General features: G+C 37.4%; 1 protein-coding gene across 5 annotated transcripts; it reads left to right on the forward strand.

Annotated features, from left to right (window-relative positions):
• Nucleotides 1–1,396: 1,396 nt before the first annotated feature.
• Nucleotides 1,397–19,287, forward strand: fam149a (family with sequence similarity 149 member A). 5 transcript variants are annotated; one of them, XR_013799808.1, is made up of 15 exons: nucleotides 1,397–1,622; nucleotides 6,309–6,401; nucleotides 6,535–6,667; nucleotides 7,219–7,361; nucleotides 8,168–8,296; nucleotides 9,630–9,797; nucleotides 12,655–12,839; nucleotides 13,619–13,761; nucleotides 13,857–13,951; nucleotides 14,136–14,315; nucleotides 15,904–16,027; nucleotides 16,483–16,645; nucleotides 17,095–17,173; nucleotides 17,327–17,476; nucleotides 19,150–19,287. XR_013799808.1 is itself a non-coding variant. In XM_079631142.1 (15 exons), the coding sequence occupies exons 1-15, from the start codon at nucleotides 1,426–1,428 to the stop codon at nucleotides 19,224–19,226; spliced, it is 2,025 nt and encodes a 674-aa protein (XP_079487268.1). In that variant the 5' UTR covers nucleotides 1,397–1,425; the 3' UTR covers nucleotides 19,227–19,287. The 5 variants fall into 5 exon arrangements, 3 of the variants coding, with proteins under 3 accessions (XP_079487268.1, XP_079487269.1, XP_079487270.1); XM_079631142.1 differs by having other exon boundaries at nucleotides 16,517–16,645; XM_079631143.1 differs by having other exon boundaries at nucleotides 13,619–13,755; nucleotides 16,517–16,645.
• Nucleotides 19,288–19,991: the final 704 nt, after the last annotated feature.

The following is a 19,991-nucleotide window of genomic DNA, read 5'->3' on the forward strand; positions in this document are numbered from 1 at the left end:
TCCACCTCTTAGGATTCACAGCCCCACGACCTGATGACCCTGACCACACAGTATCCTCTTGCACTAGCCTATTTATACGCACTTTTCATAAATAAACTTGCCACTGAAGCACCATAAGCACATTGGCTCAGTGTTGACCCTCAAAGGAATTGACGCCACGGATCAATGAATTAAAACTGCGGTGATTGTTGTTTCTCCACAGAGAAACAAACAAGTCATAATAGTTTTAATTCACTGATATATTCAATGACAGCTGATGTTTAGTCTATTTTTATTTTTATTGTCCGTCATATTCCTTCAATTTTATTCCCTAAGCTTTCAATACTATAGCAGAAAATATGGACTATTGGCCCTTCTATCAAGATATATTAGATACAGGATTCGTACAGTACAGTACATATCTCTATAAATAGGTTTTATTTGTAAAGACATGTCCCCTTTTCTCAAAGCCAATTTATACAGAAGCCTTGAAGCAAATCCCAGGAGGTCATGCAGTATATTAGCCTACCTAAATAGCCAACATATTGAAAACACGTTGAATTATTTAGAAAGAAGAAGAAGAAGAAGAAGAAGAAGAAGAAGAAGAAGAAGAAGAAGAAGAAGAAGAAGAAGAAGAAGAAGAAGAAGAAGAAGAAGAAGATAACTTGATGCGAGCATAGATGCGAGTAGTGCTAAGAGCAAACCCAAATGTAACACTAACATCTGCTGTTCTATGGCTCCATCTAGTGTTCTAAGTGTAAATTGCACCTAGGTGATAGCATTCTTGATGTGTTTCAAAGTTTATTTTGCATCTGTTGTTTAGCCTATTATTTATATTTTGTAAGTATAACAATATATTTAAAGAATAGTAAATAACTATTTTCACAATCATACTTATAATTACATTTTCTCAAGAGTAGGCTAGCAAATTGGTTTTACATTTTATGTTGATCTTTAGGCCTATAAATTATACAAACCGTTTCCGTGAAGAATACTGTTAAGTAGGCTAATTACAGTATTCATTGTGTTTTGTTGATGTATCGTTCGGAAAGAAATCTAACCGAAAGCACCATAAACTGTAGCCAGTTAACGTTAGGCTCAACTTTTGTTAGCGAGCGACTTCGATTTTGCGCGAGCCGTGTAACTTGCTCATCTTTTGTCATTAGGCCTACTTGACGTTTGTTTTAAGACGTGTAGGTTTGTAAAAGAGTAGTTACTATCACTTCTGAGTAGGCCTACCCCTCAACCTAGTATTTGTCTTCCGTCGAGTCTTAATCAGCTCCCCCAAAATTCGAACTGTGGTTAATGTCGAAGATATGTTAATGGAAGATCGTAACAGCGTCTCGTTCGGTGAGTGACAGCTTGTCACCAGCTTTGTCTAGTCTACGCGGAGCGCGCGCGCAGCTCTCGTTATCAGCGCGGTGAAGCTGTCAGTCACAGTCATTAATGCAGGTGACTGTAGAGCGCATTGAGCCAAACGGCGGCTCTACCGGACCGAAGTTCCAGCATGGCTTTCCGGACAGAATTTATCACTGTGGTTTCGAAAAGTCCCCGCTAGACTCGGAGCGAACACTTCAATGGAAGAGGACAAGAAGAGCTCAGGACAATATGAGTCCGGTCCGAGAGAGTGATGACAGCTTGAAGTAAGCGCCTTCTCTTTCGCCTGACATCACATGTGTGTCAAACATTCATTCAAGTTTTAGAACAATAACCTGTAGATTCTTTGAGAATAATATTTAGAATTTCTTTGTTATTCAAGTTTAGGTATATTGGGATTTTCTGTCTGTCTAGCTAATCTAGGGGTTATGTCTACTGTAAAAGGTAACGTTATGTCTAGCTAGCAGCAACACATAGCTAGGCTATTGAGGAAAAAACGTAAGCCCTTAAGGGCGTAACGTTAACACTGTTATTTAGCGCTGCTGTACATTAAAACTAGTCAAGACAAGAAAATAGTCAAGACTGTGTTCTTTTATGGCAAGACCTTCAATGTTTAATTGAATTGTGCTCACTACGTGATAACTAATTAATATAAGACTAATGTCATCGAATCAGGGTATAGTCTTTCCTCTGGCACGAGCATATCTAATTGCTCAATCTACACCAGCATTTAGTTACGACTGAAATCCCTCTCTAGAGCTGATCTTTAAAAACAAAACAAAAAAAAGTAGGCAAATGTGTATCTTTCCTTCATTGCAGTTTTATAAAAATAAAGATAAAAAGGGCTACTGCCTTTCAGACACTGTATTCAGAATAAAAGAGAAATGGAATGAAGTACAAAGCCTTGGAAATTGTTTAATGAGTGAAACTGAGCACTGCTTAAGAAGAGTTTAAGAACACATTTACTGTTTTTATTTAACTGATGTATGGTTAAATATCACAATGCAACTAAAGTATTTGTTGTATAGTTACTTCACTCTTCCCCACAGCACACACAATTTATTTGCTTGAAATATTATGGTTAATGATATACAATTTATATATTTATTTATTGATTGATTGATTGATTGATTAGTTTGATCGTTCCAGTTCTTGTGATGCCAATATCCCCTGTGCTGACTTTTCTATAACATCATGCAAAAAGTGACAAGGTTTGATGTTTTATCCGAACTCTGGAAAGGTGTAACATTTGACAGGCTTGTACTGAGTAAAATCAGTGTCCCGTTGTGCTTGCTGCTAAAAGGCAGACACGAGAAAGAATCCATGTCAGTCAGCTGAGGCTTTCTGCTGCCATGCTGGTCATGCATGTTTTATTAGGCCCTGGCGTTCAACCTGCTGAAATTATTTGCTGTTTGCTCTGTGAGAGAAACCTGAGCCGCCACTGATGCTGGGCTTCCTTGTTGACCCCTGCCAACCGTTGGAGCCCTCACCCGCTGCTAATTAGTTTTCCCCTTTCTCTGTGCTACTTCTTCTGTAGCTGTGGTGTCAGTTTGTGCTCCTGTATGCACAGAGTGCTAGCTCTTGCTGTCTGCGTTATCTTCGTTAACGTTTAAGAGAAATATCAAGATGACAAAACGCTTTTTGGAAAGGGCATTATATAGGCCTACGGCATTATTGCAATATCTTATAGGTTTGCAACTTTCATTACCTCATTTTACACATGTTAAACAGTATGGTAATATTTTTGTCTGATCTTTCTCTTTAAAACTTGAACCTGAAATGAATTCAATTAAATAAATACACGTTATTGTACATGTAGGAAAACACAAAAAAATCAAATGGTTTTCAAAAGTCCTTTTTTATCAACAAGGAGAATCTGCATGAGAAATTAGAATAAAGCAGTCATTGTGTAACTTGGAGAACACTGAACTGAGAAAACCAAGGGCTTATAAACACAGGGAGTAATGAGGGGAAAACAGAACAGGTGTGGAACTAATTAAAAACCATGACAACAGATGAACGAGGCAAAATGGAGACAAAGAAAACCAAACTAGCAAGGCATGGATATAACAGTTAAACATCAGCTATAGAGTGCTGCAGGGATTATGTGTTTTTTTTGTAGGTCAAAACCCCAGAAACAAGTCTGCATTTTAACACTTCCGGTTTCATCGTCCCCAAGTCAATGGGATTTTTGGATTTTATAAGGTCTGTGGTGAAGATATTTTCACATTTTGTTCTACGTCATAAAACACTCCTTGAAAATGTTTTGGAAAAGGCGGTTGCTAAATGGGACGTTGTCAGGGACATTAAACATAATCACACCTAACAGGTAAACTCATCTGCGTGCTAATCCGCTTTCACAGCCTCGTTGTGTTTATAATCGCACTCTTGCAAAAAACAAAAAAAGACTGAAGAAGTTGTTGGAAACTTGGTGGTGGTGGCTTATTTTTTGCTATAATTCAAAGGCCTATTGTTATGTACTGCTCCGAGACAAGAAGGTTGAGATCCAAATGCAGTTTATTAGAGTAATCCAGAATCATAATCAAACACAGGCAAAAGGTCAAACACAGGAATGCAGTCCAAACAAACAAACAGGCAGGGGTCAGAGGCAAAAGGCGAATCCAATGGCTCTTTTCCATTACCAGTACCAGCTCAACTCGACTCGTCTCGGCTCGCTTTTCACTCCGTTTCCCATTGCAGATAGTACCTCCACAATAGTACCTGGTCGTCATAGCGACACCGCAGGAAACTGCCGTGACGTAATCTTCTACGCGACACACACCCGCTACCCACACACACAGGACAATGGAGGAAATCGAGTGTATGCCGTTTTACATAATATTAATAATGGGTATATCACGCAATCTCACGCAAACTATTTAAAAATGGTGGGGTTATTCAAGATACTCCGCCTGGTGATGACGCAGTGAATAGTGACGATTATCTCTGACCAATCAGCAGTCTGCTGTGTTTTCACGTCACATTTTAGTATCGCCTCAGCTCGCTCATAATAGGGTCAACCAGGCTTATATGGGGTGAGCTAAACAAGATAATGAGACACAGGTGAATGTGATAATGGATGAAGAGTCCGGGCAGTGAGTTATGGGAAATGTAGTAAAAAGACGTATCTTTTTCGGCAGCACTTGATTCAGCACTACTAACACTTTCTTATCTATTCTATTCTATTAAAAAAAGAAAAAAAAGAATTTGCGTTGCATTGTACTGTGAAGGGTTATAGCACTTACATACTGTTGTCCTACTGCTAGTTTAATTGCTTCTATTGTTTCTCATTTGTAAGTCGCTTTGGATAAAAGCGTCTGCTAAATGAATAAATGTAAATGTAAATGTAGTTGTGAGGGAATCATTATAGTCTGATGTGGAGTGCCCTTTGGTGGCTCTCAAGGGCACTCCAGCTGGTGACCGTTATAATCCAATAGGGTTTTTGCTGAGGGAACCAGTGTGATGCCAGTAACCAGAACCAGTATATTCTAAAAAAAATTATCTTGGATGTCTTATTCCTAGAAACATTTTCTAAGGGTTTCTAGAGAATGGTTATACTCCAGGATGGAAAAAAAAATCTTCCGGAAAAAGAAAAAGTCCTCTGGGATGGATGGTAAGGTGTGTACATCTTTGAATCATCCAGGGGAGGGTGGGGACATTCATGCACCTGTGCTGTGCCACTGTAGCGTGTCCAAACACTCCCTTGATGGAGCTGAATGAGCAGATCAGAGGCACCTCTGCACTGGGCGGGAGGACGACAAGGACATTCATCTTGACCTGCAGGAGAAACAAGAAGTCACACATTTCTGATGGCTGATCTGAAAGTGTGAATGTTGCTGTTTTTTCTTTAAGCTATTTGGCTGGGTACCACTGATAGGAGTAATTTACCCATGCACAGTGCACTGGGCTTTGGGTGGGCCTCATCTTTGGCCACCCTACATGTACCTCCTGTACTCTCTTACTACCCAGACAGCTACAGGGCAGTGTGCCATGACAGACATGCTGGACTCATTGTAATTGGGTAAGTTGTTTGTGACGTTTTAGCATTTTTGAAGGAACAATCACAAATGTGTCATAACGTTATGCATTATTGGAATTTTTATAACGTTTGTTACATTAACAATGTCACTTGTACGAAGTATGCAAGTTATAACTTCAATAATCCCATTACAATTGTCATTTATGTGACATATTGCTGTGACTGTCATTTGGTTTGAATAATCTTTTTAAACAGTTATAACCAACACCTATTTTGTTCATAAAGGTCTCGATAAAAACTGATACTGAATGGTGATGAATCTTAAGAGACCAAAAGAGACATTTAAAATGATATAAAGCAATGTGAAAAATAAGCACGAAAAACTTTGTTTCAAATAAATTAATGGTTTCTCTGTTCTTTATTTTTACTGTATAACATTTCCAGATAAAGCTTCTTGTTGTCATAGTGATAAATGTGACACTCCAACATGCCTGTATATTGTACTTTGATCTTGTACTGTTTAAATTATTCATGACATAATTGTCTGATAGATTAGAGGCAGTTTGAGACAAAGAGTGAAAGCTTGAAGGCGACAGCATCATGTGACCCTCTTATACCGGCAGGTGGATATGCTTTTCATAGCAAAAGCTCGTTTAGCTCTTTGCCTTGATTAGTTCATTTTAAATAGTCCTGCTAAAAGACCAAACACATTTTTACTGTGTAGTCTATACAACAAAATGAGGTTTTAATAGCTGCCTGCATGCAATTATTATAAAACAATTAGCAGAATCCATTTTAAAATAGTTTTAAATAAAGTTTAGTATGTCAGCCAAAGGACGCTTATTGTGCTTTTCAGTTCATAAATGCCCCTGAATGTATCACTGCAGCATGTGTTCTGTACAAGTCATAAATGGACCTGTTTTCATTAACTGTATGGACCCATCTTCATTCTTATTCCCATATCATGTATTAGGAAAAAGCTGCTCAACGAACCTAGCAAAAGCATTAATGCAGTGCCTGCCCCCTTCACCAGAAGTGTCAACAGGGTCTCAAACAGCGGCCTCAGGTAATACAATCATTATGTTCATTTCGGAATATTCAGAACTTATTGTACATTTTTAGCTCTACAACATATAAAGTACAAAACAGAGTCCTCATCCAGAGTCCTCAACAGTAATGCCTCATTTCTTCATTGGTAGTATCTCGTCATGTGGTCAATCGTCTGCCGGTGGCACTACCCCTGTGAGTCACCTCCCCTCCCGCTCTGGCAGCCCAGGCACTGGCCCCGGTCTCTCCACAGACCACAGCTCCATCTGCTCCTGGAGATATGATGTAATGCCTCTGTTCTTCTTCCAGATGTTTTTTTTTTAGCTTTTTCATCAGGGTTGGGCAGCATTCTGAATTTTAGAATCAACTCCCATTTAATTAATGAGGTTTATCCACAACCCACAGGAAGCTCAATTGGAATTTGAATCGGAGTGACAAGGGAATTTACTGATTATTATTATTATTATTATTTTTTTTTTAATATACATTTTGTAATTACTGGTATTTCTTATTCAAATATATTATTTATATAAAACATGTTGAATCCAAATTTCATAAGGCAATTTAAAGAAAAAAATGCTGATTTATAATTATTGTTTTTGAAAATGTATATCTATGACAGAATGTTTATGGTTATATATATATATAGTGATAGTTATTTACTGAAAAATAAGAAACATCTACAACAGGGCATTTTTCTGTTTATCAATTTAAACTCTCTCAGTTTCCTGTTTTTAGTGCATGTGTCTAACTGTTATTTTTGCAAATGCATCACTAGCTGCTAGCACCATCTCCTCATCTGTGTTTATTGAATGTTTGTTTTTTCTTGCATGCAGGAGTTTGAGCGGGCGAATACTCAGCGTGTGCGTCAGCTCTTTAACTCTGTGGATGAGCTCCTGTATGAGAGGAGAGTAAGCAGCCGCTCGGAGTCCCTGAAGGAGGAGTGTGAGGAGTGGAACGGACACACCCCCCATCTCAGGTACAGCTCCTTTGAGCAAAGAGAGATTTGTGAGAGCATCAATGGTCACCACTGCTCTGAGGCTAAAAGTTTTAGGCAAACTTAGTTTTATAAAGTTAATAAATTGAATTAAAGAAAATGCTTTCTATTCAAAATTGTATTCATCATATAATCCTGAGAAAAAAAAAATCAGTTTACAGTTTCCACCAAAAAATATTAAGCACCGCATCTATTTTCTACATTGAGTAAATGGTGAAAAGTTACTGTTTTTAAGGGTGACTCACTGAATCATACATTCAACTGATTTGTTCAAAAACACTGATTCATTCAGGAAGGAATCAAGTGGTGTTGTTATGGAGTCAGTGAATTATTCACTAAACTGAAGTCATTCAGGGGGGAAACCCCCACTGCTGGTGCTAGCTTCTTTGGAACTGTGCACAGCACAGTTTAACCAAATCCACAGCTTATTGAACTACACAGCTAGTCCATTTAACTTATAAATGAACAGAAATCCAAATAATAAATCCAAAAAACAAACAACATACCATGTGTGCCTTCTAATCAGAAATCCAGGAGACATTTGGAGACATTTTAAGCAAATATTATTTCCGATCAGACACCTCTTAGTTCATGTGCATTCTGATATTCACACAGCTGTAGCTAGATGGTTCAAAACAACATTACATATTGTTCACCTGTAGGTGTCGCTATTACCAAATTATTGTGCTACTCAAAGACAATTTCCAAATGAACATTCATAATATTACACAACATTGCACAGCCCTGCTAACTGATACTATTTCGTTGTGTTGCATCCTTGACCACAGAATTTTAGGAAACCAGTTGGAGCCTCCCAAACAGGAGGGTGTTCAGTACATCTGCAGACATGAGTCCAGTGCCAGAACCTATTCCTTCTCCACACCCACCTGTCTGGACAAGAGGGAAGACCATAGCGAGTAAGCTTCTCAATAAAATTAAATAACATTTAAAATGACAAAAACACATGGGTTAGATTTAATGTTTAATTGTTTCGGTTTAAGGATATAACAGCTCTGAGGAGGGATACTTATTTTATATTTTTTGCTTTGAAAACAGAATGAATTAAATTGTGATTTAAATGAGGATTTGATAGTTGTACTACACTTGAGTGGTTGACGATGCTGATTGTCCACTTGAGCACAGCAGTGATGGAGGTCTGTCTGACTGAGGGCCAGTGTAGATTGTTTCAAACAACCTGTAAAACTTATCTGGGAACAATAGAAACCTCAGCTATTTGTTTTCAAGCAACTGTAATTGATTACTTTCTGTCTGTTTCATGTTTTTGTATGAAATGCTTTGACATCAAGCCAGGTGTCATAACTTCAATTATTTAATTTATAGAAAATAATTACCGTAGATACACCACTGTTCAAAAGTTTGCAGTCAGTAAGATTGATTTTAAAGATATACATTTTTGCAAACATAGGAATACATTCATTTTAAAAATATGTTTTAAAAAAAGACAACAGTTATTTAAAAATTCATAATATTACTGTTTTACTATATTTTTGATCAAATAAAAGAGACTTCTGTTAAAAACATTTTAAAAATTCTAATTCTTCAAACCTTTGAATAATCTAATCTAATGTAATCTGCTATATAATATAATATAATATAATATTTTTTTATATCTATATGTATATATAATATAGATATATTATGTATATGTATATCTAATTTTCTTCAACAATTGTTTTGACATTATACAATTATCAGAGTATTTTGTTTTTTTGCTGGAGTTACTCCTGAACTTTTTAAGGTCAGTCTTATCTTACAAAAAATGTTTGGGGTCCTTTATCTCTTGATTAATGAGCTCACTCTATTGATTTGTTTCTGGGTTTAGCTCTTTCTTTTTGCTTGACTGCACTTATCTATCGTTTTGAAATATGCACCGAAGCCTATCATACATTATACATTTGATATAACACATAAAACCAACCCTTAAGGATGAGGCCTCTCGCCTGATTAAAAATATGCAATATGTTCTGAAGACACTGCACTGAACATGTCCACCGGCAATACATTTATCAGTCTGGGCTGGCTGTGGGAAGGATTTGCTTCCTCCCTCATTTCTCGCTCTCTCTCTCGCTCACGCTCTCTCTCTCGCTCACGCTCTCTCTCTCTCTCTCTCTCTCTCTCTCTCTCTCTCTCTCTCTCTCTCTCTCTCTCTCTCTCTCTCTCTCTCTCTCTCTCTCTCTCTCTCTCTCTCTCTCTCTCTCTCTCTCTCTCTTTCTCTCTCTCTGTCTGCAGGCTGTATGTAGCAGGCAGCAGTCTGGCCCCGGGCCTTTGGTGTGAGCAGTCTGTCCAAAGCCCCATCTCTCCTCTCTCTGAGCATTCACTCTACCTCACTGAGGAAGAGGAGGTGTATGAAGCAGAGGGCAGCATAGAGGATTTTTTGGCTTATGATGGAAAGGAAATGTACGTCACAAGTTTGTCTTTTACTCAATCTGCCTTTTTTCCAAGATTTATGTACTTAATTGACCCTTTTCACTTTTCAAAAGCAGAAGTTGTCATAGTTGGGTAAACTTCTATAGCTGTGAATGAGAGATTATATGAACTTTGTGTTCCCATTTGATCAAATAGCAAATGCAAAACCTGCTGAAAAAAAAAAAAAATTGATAACGGCAGTCGGTAGCAGTAGCACCTCAATGCAGTACATAAGATCCAAGGGGCGGAGTTGGATCCAGATCCAAGGGGCGGAGTTAGATCCAGATCCGATGGGCGGAGTTGGATCCAGATCCGAGGGGCGGAGTTGGATTTCCTCTCACTGCATTCTGATTGGTCGACAGGTTCCTAGCGTTTCTCACAGGTTCGCGTTTAAAGTCTGTGTAGAGAGAATGGTGTCGTCTTAGCGGCCCCTATAAATGATCATTGCGACGGAAGCGAATCAATCAAAACTAACTTTAGCTGGAAAATAATTTTATTAAAGAACCGCTATAAAGCCAAAACCATCTCCATTTCCTATAAAGTTTATCTCTGTAAAGCTGCTTTGAAACAACACTGTTAAAAGCGCTATATAAATGAAGATGATTTGACTTTTGACAGAAAAACAAACTTGCTGAAAACAAATCTTATTTAATGAAGTTTAAAAAGTTACAAACATTGTAGTTTGTACATTGTGTGAATGTGATTTTTTTTTTTTTTCATTTGGAAAAAGCGTTTAATTATCCAAAAAAATTAATAAGCGTTTAATAATCCAAAACAAAAAGATTGATTAAAAATTCTTACATTTCATCTTCCCTGAAAAGCATGGAGTTCCTTGTTACATGCAAGAATAAATATATCTTAAAAAGAAATGTATTCTTTGATTGGCTGATCTTTTACCCCTCTCAGTAGTCCACATGCACTTTGATTTCAAATATTATAATATTAATAAGTAGGCGCATCTGCTTTTGAGTAATATTAAATCAAGTTTAAATTCAAGTAGAAAATATGTGTGCTTTTCCACTGATTATGCAACTGTAAGTGACTAAATTATAGCAGCACTAATTTTAAACTTATAAATGACTTCACAAGGGAATCTGACTTAATTTACATAAGAGCATCTCACTTACATAAATGCATGAACAATTCATTACCAGCACAATTAAATAGGGGGGAAAAAACGTTTATTAACACACTAGGTAAAACAGACATTTTGAAAACAGTAGGGAAACTTTGAAGGCAAAACATAAGGAAAACCACATTGGGAGCACACGCAGAAATGACACAAACATTACAGGGAAACCACCGGACATTCACAATTAACTATTCATCCTTTCAGGTCAGCACAGATCTGGCAGAACTCGCTGCAGAAGTCTGGGTGGGTGTCTTCACATATTATTTTAAAAAGTTCCCCCTTTCTTCCTCGACCTCCATATCCTGTGGGTTAGCAAAGAAAGCAAATATTTCAATGATCATTATTTTTTAAATGTTTTAATTCATCATTGAAAGTAAAACACTCCATGGCAACAACTAACAATGCATACCTGGAGTGCAGTGTTTGCCTAACCTGGCTAGTGGGTAACTTAGCGTGGCTAACCTGGCTAACTAGATAGCTACCTGACTGACAACACCACATGTTAGCTTACCCTAGCTATAAACATATGAACATACCAACAGTATTATCCAAAGCTAATTAGTTTAGCTAAATAGATAGGCCACCTCTACACGTGCGTGCTAACGTTAACGCTACAAACGACCTAACTTACCATTAATGGATGACAGTTTAGCGGACTAGTTAAACATGTCTTGGTGTTATCAAAAAGTATGGACACTGTCAAAACTTTAACATATATTTAAGTGTGATCATTACTTAAAGACGCACACTAAATTATTAATCTATCTCGATATTAGTAATCAAAATGTAGACTTACATTGATGAGAGCAAACAATGATGATCACCGATATGCTGGTTCATCTGGTGGTGGGGCTGGGGCGTGGGGGCGAAGTATATATAGTGGGAGGAGTTGGATCTGGATCCAACTCCTCCCAGTGGATTTCATGTTCTGCAGTGAGGACCTTCTCGTCGGTAGAGAGAAAGATGTCAATTTTACCGTCACTCCCACAGCCACTGTATTAGAAACTCCCTCACAATAGCGTTAACTCGTTTTTTGTAGTATATATATTTGCAGGATTTACGATGCTGTTGACTGTTAAAACGTGCCATCACAGTCTGTATAAAGGGTCCATATACTATCATACCCCTCTATTATAATGCAACAGAATTGTTATAATGCTTCATGAACAAACCATAATTATAGGGAAGACTGGGGCAAGTTGTTACACTTTTTAATCTCTAATATCCCTGTGTAGGTTTATTTTGAAAGTACAAATTCCTTAAATTATTGGCCTCTAAAAAGCCTGAATTGAACATTTGCCCCAAAATATATTCACATTTTAGTTTGAAAAAAATATTACTATTACTATTTAAACCGTTGGTATTTAGGAGGGTTTTGAACTATGTGTTGAAAACAACAAACAACATTTTAGCAAAAAGAACTGACTGTGATTTTGTTCTGATAATAGACATAGCAAAAATTAGCCCCAGTCTACCTTACACTAATTTAATTCCAATTGAATCAAGTATCAAACATTTTTTCCGTTTCTTTAGCATTTCAATAGATATTCAGTAACTGGTAACTGCAAATAATATACAGCCTTGTTATTACATCATGTTTTCTGCAGTTTTACTGGTGAATAAAACCATCAGGACTCATAATAGTGTGCACCCGTTTTAAGGCATCCTGTCAGAAGGGAATAATTTATTGTAGCTCTGTAATTGTTTTGACTGTAGGGAGGATGAGGAGGTGGTTCAGAGGAAGTCTTCATCCATGGCCCCCAGGGGTGGAGTCCCACCAGTATCCCCTCATGCATGCATCCGTGATGCTGTTGCAGATGAGCTGTTTGATGACGTGTGGAGGGAGGTGGTGGGTCTTCAGGAGGAGCTCTTACATAAGTACTGGGAGAAACAACTCCCGGGTGTGTCTGAATTACTGAAACCAACTAAACAGAATTAGCCAACAGTGCATGTGTGATCGATAAATCTTGGGTGGGTGAAGAACACCGTTTTTGCATGCATAAAGACCCCCTGGAAATGATTTTGAATGAATGGAAATTGAGTTTTATGGCTTTTAGTCCATGTATGTACACTAGTGTTCAAAAGTATGGGGTCGGTAAGATTTTTTTATTTTTGAAAGTAGTCTCTTATGCTCACCAAGGCTGCATTTATCTGATAAAAAATACAGTAAAAAAAAAAGAAAGGTAATATAGTGAAATATTATTGCAATTTAAAATAACCGTTTTCCATGTTAATATGTTTTAAAATGTAATTTATTCCTGTGATGGAATTCCTGTCATTACTCCAGTCTTCAGTGTCACATGATCCTTCAGAAATCATTCTAAGCTGATTTGCTGCTCAAGAAATATGTCTTATTATTATTATTATTACAATGTTAAAAACAGGTGTGCTTCTTAGTATATTTGTGGAAACCATGATACAAATGAGTGAGCCCTTTGATATGGTAAATATGTAAACAAAATAAAAAAATCATAATATTCAACGAATAATGATCATTGATAGAATACGCAATTACAGTCTCCTTGATGCATCAGCAGAATGAACTGTATTTGACCCTTTGTGATTTTGTGCTGCTCTGTGGTATTTTGGAGTAATAAAATGAAATGCTGTTGCTGATTTCCCAGCAGTTGAGTGCATTGTTGGAGATTTCCCTCAATTCCTAATGTTCTTTTGGCATCAGATGGAGCAACACAGAGGAGAACATTAGAGAGCTACAGTCAAGTGCCTTCACCTCAGATCCCAGTTAAAGGACCTCTCCTTCTGTTGTCCAGAGGTTCTAGTAGCAGAACCACATTCCTGTCAACATGCAGCAATAATGTACAGGTGACATTCTACAAGAAAAATGCACTTCGCTGCAAAGTTGAGGTTTTGTCTGTTATTTTGTTGTCATGTTATGACTTTGCCATTTCTTCTATCAGGACTCAAGTGCCTACAAGATTAATTTAAATGGTGTTATGACAATCCAAGCAAAGCCACTGCAACAGAGACATCAGGGATTTAGCGAGAGAGCCCTGTAAGTCTTTTGGAGTTTGGAAAGTTTTTATGTAACCCTACAAAAACTAAACTAAACAGTTTTTCTATTGCTATTTCTATTTTTAGACTATTTAATAAGAAACATAATTAAAAAGTATATTAACTAGAGATAACATGAAAACAAATGAAGGCCAACAACTTGATCTGTCTTTGCTTCTCCTAAGATATGACCCAGATGATGCACCAAGCGTCTTGATGTGTGTGAAAACCCAGGCTCTGAGAGGATCCAGTACACTCTTACAGAAACCCACAGCCCAGCGCAGACTCCCCAGACTCAGTGGCAGGGTTCGGATGTACCACAGCCTTATAGGAAACGGAAGCCAACTCTTACGAGGAACTAGACTGTAAGATCAGCATACATTATTAAAGGAGTTTAAAGGGATAGTTCATCCAAAAATGACAATTCTGTCATCATTTACTCACCCTCGTGTCATTCCAAACCTTTATGACTTTGTTTCTTCTGTGGAATATAAACAGAGAGCTTTAGTATCATTAAAGTGGTTCAGATGAAATTTGCACTATACAGCCATATGGCAACTTTGTGTGAGAAACTGAATGAAAAGTTGGCATGACACGAATGTTGCGATAGTCTTTTCTTTTCTGTTGTGACATATATCTAAGTGAAACGTGTTCTCAAACAAGAAAAATTTTGCGCAGGACTTGTTTTTGCTTATCGGTAATCGATTGGATTGTTGCATTGTTGTGGTTTCTGGTTTGCTATTGGTGTGATCTAAAAGAGAAGAGAAGTTACAAAGAGGAGAGGAAGTTATTTTGATTAAAGATTGGGCACATGAATAAAAAAAATTATTTGCATGGATAAATCATTTATAATAAAAACTGAAATATTTCATTAAAAGAAAGAATTGTCCATTTTAATTTCATGGTGACTTTAAAGTCAGTATTCACTGATAATATTGACATCCCTAGTTGGGCACCATCATGAGACTTCATGAAAAAATGATGATGTTTGACTCAATGTTTGAACAAATTATTCTTTGAGTCAGATACTTTCATTGAATCGGTTCAATACAGTTCACCAAACTGTCTGAATGAATTGTTAAAGGGGTGGTATAATGCCCTTTTCATAAGATGTAAAATAAGTCTTTGATGTCCCCAGAGTGTGTATGTGAAGTTTTAGCTTTGAACTTTGAGCGTTGTAACTTTGCAGATGTTGTTTATGCTCAAACAGCAACATTACACACTACCTAAAGTTAGAAAAGTGAAATCATAATCCACCACCCCTTTAAACAAATCAAACTGATTTGGTTCGAAAGTTTAACTCACTGACTCGCTGATCTAGTTGCAGCAGTTAACAGCTCCCTGGAAGGGAAGACTGTCTGTAAGTAAAGATGGTTTGTTAATCATAGAGAACACTTCATTTAGAACACTTGGAATATAGTACAGAATACATATGGGCTGCTTTTATGGTCATTTTAATGTGCTTTTATAGCATCCTTTTTAAAGCTGTGAAGCTCCCGTCGCTATTTATTGCAGTTACATGGAGAGAAATACTGTATCTTCTTTTGTGTTTCTCTGAGAAAATTTTTGGGTGAACTACAGCTCTGCGTGCATCGTTTTATATAATAACATAAAGTTTTATGTAAAGAATGTGATACGAGAGGTTCTGCTGCAGTAACAACTCAATGCATGATGCAACTCTTTCATAATATGTTGTTGCAGATTATTCAATTTAAGGTCTACTGGGGTCGTGTTATAACAGGCTGAGACCTTTTGAAATGCAGACTCTTTTTAAAAGCTCTTGTTAAATTAGTCCCTCAAGCTGCATTGTACCTAATTAATTGTAACACTTTTAACCTTGTCATCACTTGGAAAAATCATAGAAGTGGCCTTGAGCTCCTGCAGGGGTATCAGGCATGAGTAAACATGCAGATTGCTAGAGTAAGTATGTGTTCTTGGGTTTGTTTCTCACAGATCCACTGTGAATGAAAGCCTGCCCTCTCCCCCAGTGAGTGCCGTTCAAAACCACAGGCTTCCTCAGATACACTCTGAGTCTCCAGAGCAGGATTACTACGCGCCTATTTCCAGGCTTGTGCAGGTAACAAGCCACACCGGTGTCACTGTGGCCTGCAGACTATTGATCTGCCTTATAACATACATACATTACCTTTCAAACCTTTCAAAAAAAATGTATACTTTTATTCTCCATGGACTCTTATTTCTACATATTTCTATTTTAAATAAATGCTGTTCTTTTGAACTTTCAATTCATTAAAGAAACCTAAAAATAGTGTGCAGACTTTGATCTCTGTAAACAGAGATAGCAGCAGTTTTTTTTAATGGGTGAAAGGGACATATTGCCTCCATAGTCTAGTTGACATGACATTAGAAATAGTAAACATGGTTGCCCTTTGCTCTTTTATAGAAAGTTCTAACTATCTTAAACTAATATCTAGTTTTTAATTTTAAGGAATATGGCATCAAGTTCTATGTAAGTAAATGTGTGTTTAAGGATATTTAGCAATTCAGTGCACTGATTTGGTTTGATTTCAGAGTCAAAGCTGTGATCTCTCTCTGTATCTCCTAGCTCAGAGGGAAGGTCATAAGAGGCGGAGCTACCAGTGTCACGCACGCAGTAAACAATCTCCCACCGTTAAGAGAACCCACCCTGATGCTGGAGTCTCTGTCTCGGCCCAATACTACTCATACATTCAGAGTAATTCACTACAACTATGATCATAGTACAGTATTTACACTGGGGAAAACAATGGTGTAGAATTTACTTTGAAACTATTTTTACTAGTACCTTTCAAATACAAATAATTAAGGCGAGTAACACATTGATTAAACTTGATATTTTTTAAGTAGAATTACTGAAATAGTATTTTCTTGTAAAAAGAAGTCCAGTAGTAGTCATTGTGGTATCAGATGTTAGGCAGTTATAGCTATGGGTAACCAGCAGTTTAGTGTGAAACAAAACCAAATACCAAAAGAGTTCTATACAACTTTGTTGAAACATGACACCACATCCACATCCCCACCACAGAAGTGATATAGATACTTTCCTGGTTCAGACACTGCTGTGGTAACACTGCTTGAAATAGGTGGTAAATTCGACAAGGTCTATTGTTTAGATGTAACCCATGCCATGTTTTTGTTCTGCAGTCCGACACCCCGATGAAAAGGTCATTCACACCTATGGATTTTGCTTGTAACATGAGGACAAGTCGAGGACTTGTCAAAGGTGTGTCTCTTTTACAAAGTAGGTGGCTGATTTGGCCAGTGGCATGAAGGACAACACAAACACACTATTTGCTTTCTACAATTTTACTTCTTAAAAATAAGTAATTTAAGAAAAATGAGATGACAATAAAAGCTTTTTCTGTATGCCTCTTAGGTGAGAGCACACCTATGGGTGTGACAGGCTTCAGTATGGGGATCACCAGCTCTACAGCTAGTGGGTTCTTGGAGTGTGCCACACCTAGCCGGAGGCGTCTGCCCTGTGCTGATGGGGAAGGAGGGAACATGCCCCAGCTCGGCTCTATAGGTCAGTGCGATACTGGTTTATCTTTCATCTGATATAAATTATGTTTATTACACTCTTAGAAGAAAAGGTTCTAACCTCAAAGGGTTTTTTTGTCAGCCGCCTCATATATATAGAACCCCTATTATGCTATTTTAAAAGATCCTAATTTTGGATGTCTCCTACAATAGGTTTACTTGCATCCAAGGTCAAAAAACACTTACATAATATATATATATTGCACACCACATAATTTCTTAAAGAGTCTGAAAACAGTTAATTCAAAGATGCAGTCTGTTTAAACCCCTCAGAGAGCCTACTCTGCTCTGATTGGTCAGATGGCCCAGTCTATTGTGAGTGGTCTACTGGTTACAACGTGTGACGAAAACAAAATGCCTATTAAATGCCTATAAATGCCTAAACAGCGTCTTCTTGACATACTGACAACACAAGCCAAACTCTTCCAGGCCTCAGCTACAACTACAGTTGAGGGCGGGTCAAAGTAGACATTGTTCATGGGCAGCTAATGAAGACCATAGGCTGGCATTATGCATTAACAAAATATTTTTTTACATTGTCATGTAGGTACATGACAATGTATGTAACAGGAAGTGAGACTGGAATTGCTGACGACTCATTTCAGCAGTTCAGAATCGATTCTGTCATGATTCTGCCCTCGTGTCCTTGATTTTCTCTAGTCTTGAGGCAGGATCATGACAGACCCATGTTTTGTGTGCAAGCACATGGCCTGTTTGGGCCATGTGCTTGTGTTGTCTCGTTATGTAACCCCATCCCCTTGTTATCCTCGTCTTGTGATTATTGATTATAGTCAGTTTCACCTGTCTTCGTCATTAGTGTTCCCTATATTATCCCCATGTGTTTGCTGTCCTGTGCCGGTTCATTATTTGACGTTGTGAAACCTAGTGAGTATTCTGTCAAGCTTATTGTCTAGTGAAAGTTCTGTTTCTGTATTTGCGGTTTGTTTGTTGTCTTGTAATCTGTATAGTCCTAGTCAAGTTTAGTCACCCTTGTCCAGTTTATGTTTTGCCCCCTCGTGGGTTTTGTTTTCCCCGTTTTTGTCACCAATAAACCTTGTGTGTTCTGCAAGCTGTCTGCGATTGAGTTCATCCTGAAAATCATAACAGATTCTTTCTTTAGGAGACTATAATTTTTATTCGTTAAGCACGTTGATCTTTAAAACTTTGCTGACATTTTACATTCACATACAGCTGTATTACACTGCATGAAAGGTAATATTCAAAAAAGCATAATAGGGGCTTTTTAAAATTGAGTCAAAATCCCTAGGGTTCTATATATAACCCCATTGAACCTTTTTTTTTCTGAGAGTTGGTGTCACATACTTTAAATTCATTGCCCTTTGTTGATGTTTATTTAATATACTGTAGAATCTGTCTTTAAAGCCTGAACCAATTAACTGTTTAGTCTACACACCAATGCTGTGTAGAATCAACAAATAAATTAACCAGAAAAATAAGCAATGACAAAGGGGGCTTTAATTAAAAGGAATATGTGTGAGTTGTCAGTAAGATATGGACATTATTTAGCTTTTGGGACACTGGAGATTAATTAGCCTATCACTTTTAATAAGACATAGTCCTAGAGAAGAGGTTCACATAATACAACTATTTCTTTAAGACTGAGTAAACCACCAATACAATCATACAATCTGCTTTCAGGTGGCCAGACTCATCGGAAACAGTTGAGCCGGTTTCCATTGCATGTGAGGAAGAAATTTCAGCCTGTCATGCCATAGCAGGGGAGTTAATTCTGTAATGAGCTGAAAGAGCTTAACAGGGCAGACATGAATGCAACAGGGTGATGTGCACTGATATTCAATCACTGTCATAATATGACTTTATTGTACGTATTTTGCGTTACCATTTGTCCAGTTACAAACTGTCACATGCAGGGCCTTCAGTTTATGGACCTGATAGTTTTTCACAGTGACCTGGAGAACAATCTGGAGCTAACAGGACAAATGACCTCATACATCCCTGTTGTTTCCTTTTTTACCATTTTAAAGGATGAATGCCAAATATGTTTTGTTAATGCATATTGAGTTTCATATGTTTTTTCTGCAGATGTCTGAGGCCAACAGGTTGATAAAAAAATGCATAGCCTAATTATTTATTTTACAGTGATGGTTGATAATACTGATTTAACCTAACAAACTGTTTATTTCAGCAACATTTTATTGAGACTTCTCCTCCTTTGTGGAGTCATTTGCAATAAAATTGTTATATCATTTGGCAAAGGTTCAGTGATATATCACAGCAATCAAATATTAGACGTTTGTTTCTTGGTATTAAAATGATCTTATCTATGCTCACTTTTACACCAATTTTTTTATAAATATTTATGCTTTAGATTGTAATGTGATGAAGCAAGAGATAACTAGAATAAAATCCAGACAATTCAAGGTGCTTTTCTATCTTTAACAATAGACTTGACAGACCTCTTCCATTGGTGATAGACAGCTGAATTTGTGCTAATAAACCACAACACACAGTTGTGCATT

Source organism: Phoxinus phoxinus, assembly GCF_949152265.1.
Source record: "Phoxinus phoxinus genome assembly, chromosome: 12".
In the NCBI taxonomy this organism is placed as follows: domain Eukaryota; kingdom Metazoa; phylum Chordata; class Actinopteri; order Cypriniformes; family Leuciscidae; genus Phoxinus; species Phoxinus phoxinus.

Bases quoted from the DNA above. Each gene is read 5' to 3' on its own strand.
- fam149a (XM_079631142.1), top strand. From the start codon at position 1,426: ATGCAGGTGACTGTAGAGCGCATTGAGCCAAACGGCGGCTCTACCGGA. The intron at 7,362-8,167 runs GTACAGCTCCTT...CCTTGACCACAG, and splicing joins GGACACACCCCCCATCTCAG to AATTTTAGGAAACCAGTTGG. The intron at 16,646-17,094 runs GTAATTCACTAC...TTTGTTCTGCAG, and splicing joins ATACTACTCATACATTCAGA to TCCGACACCCCGATGAAAAG.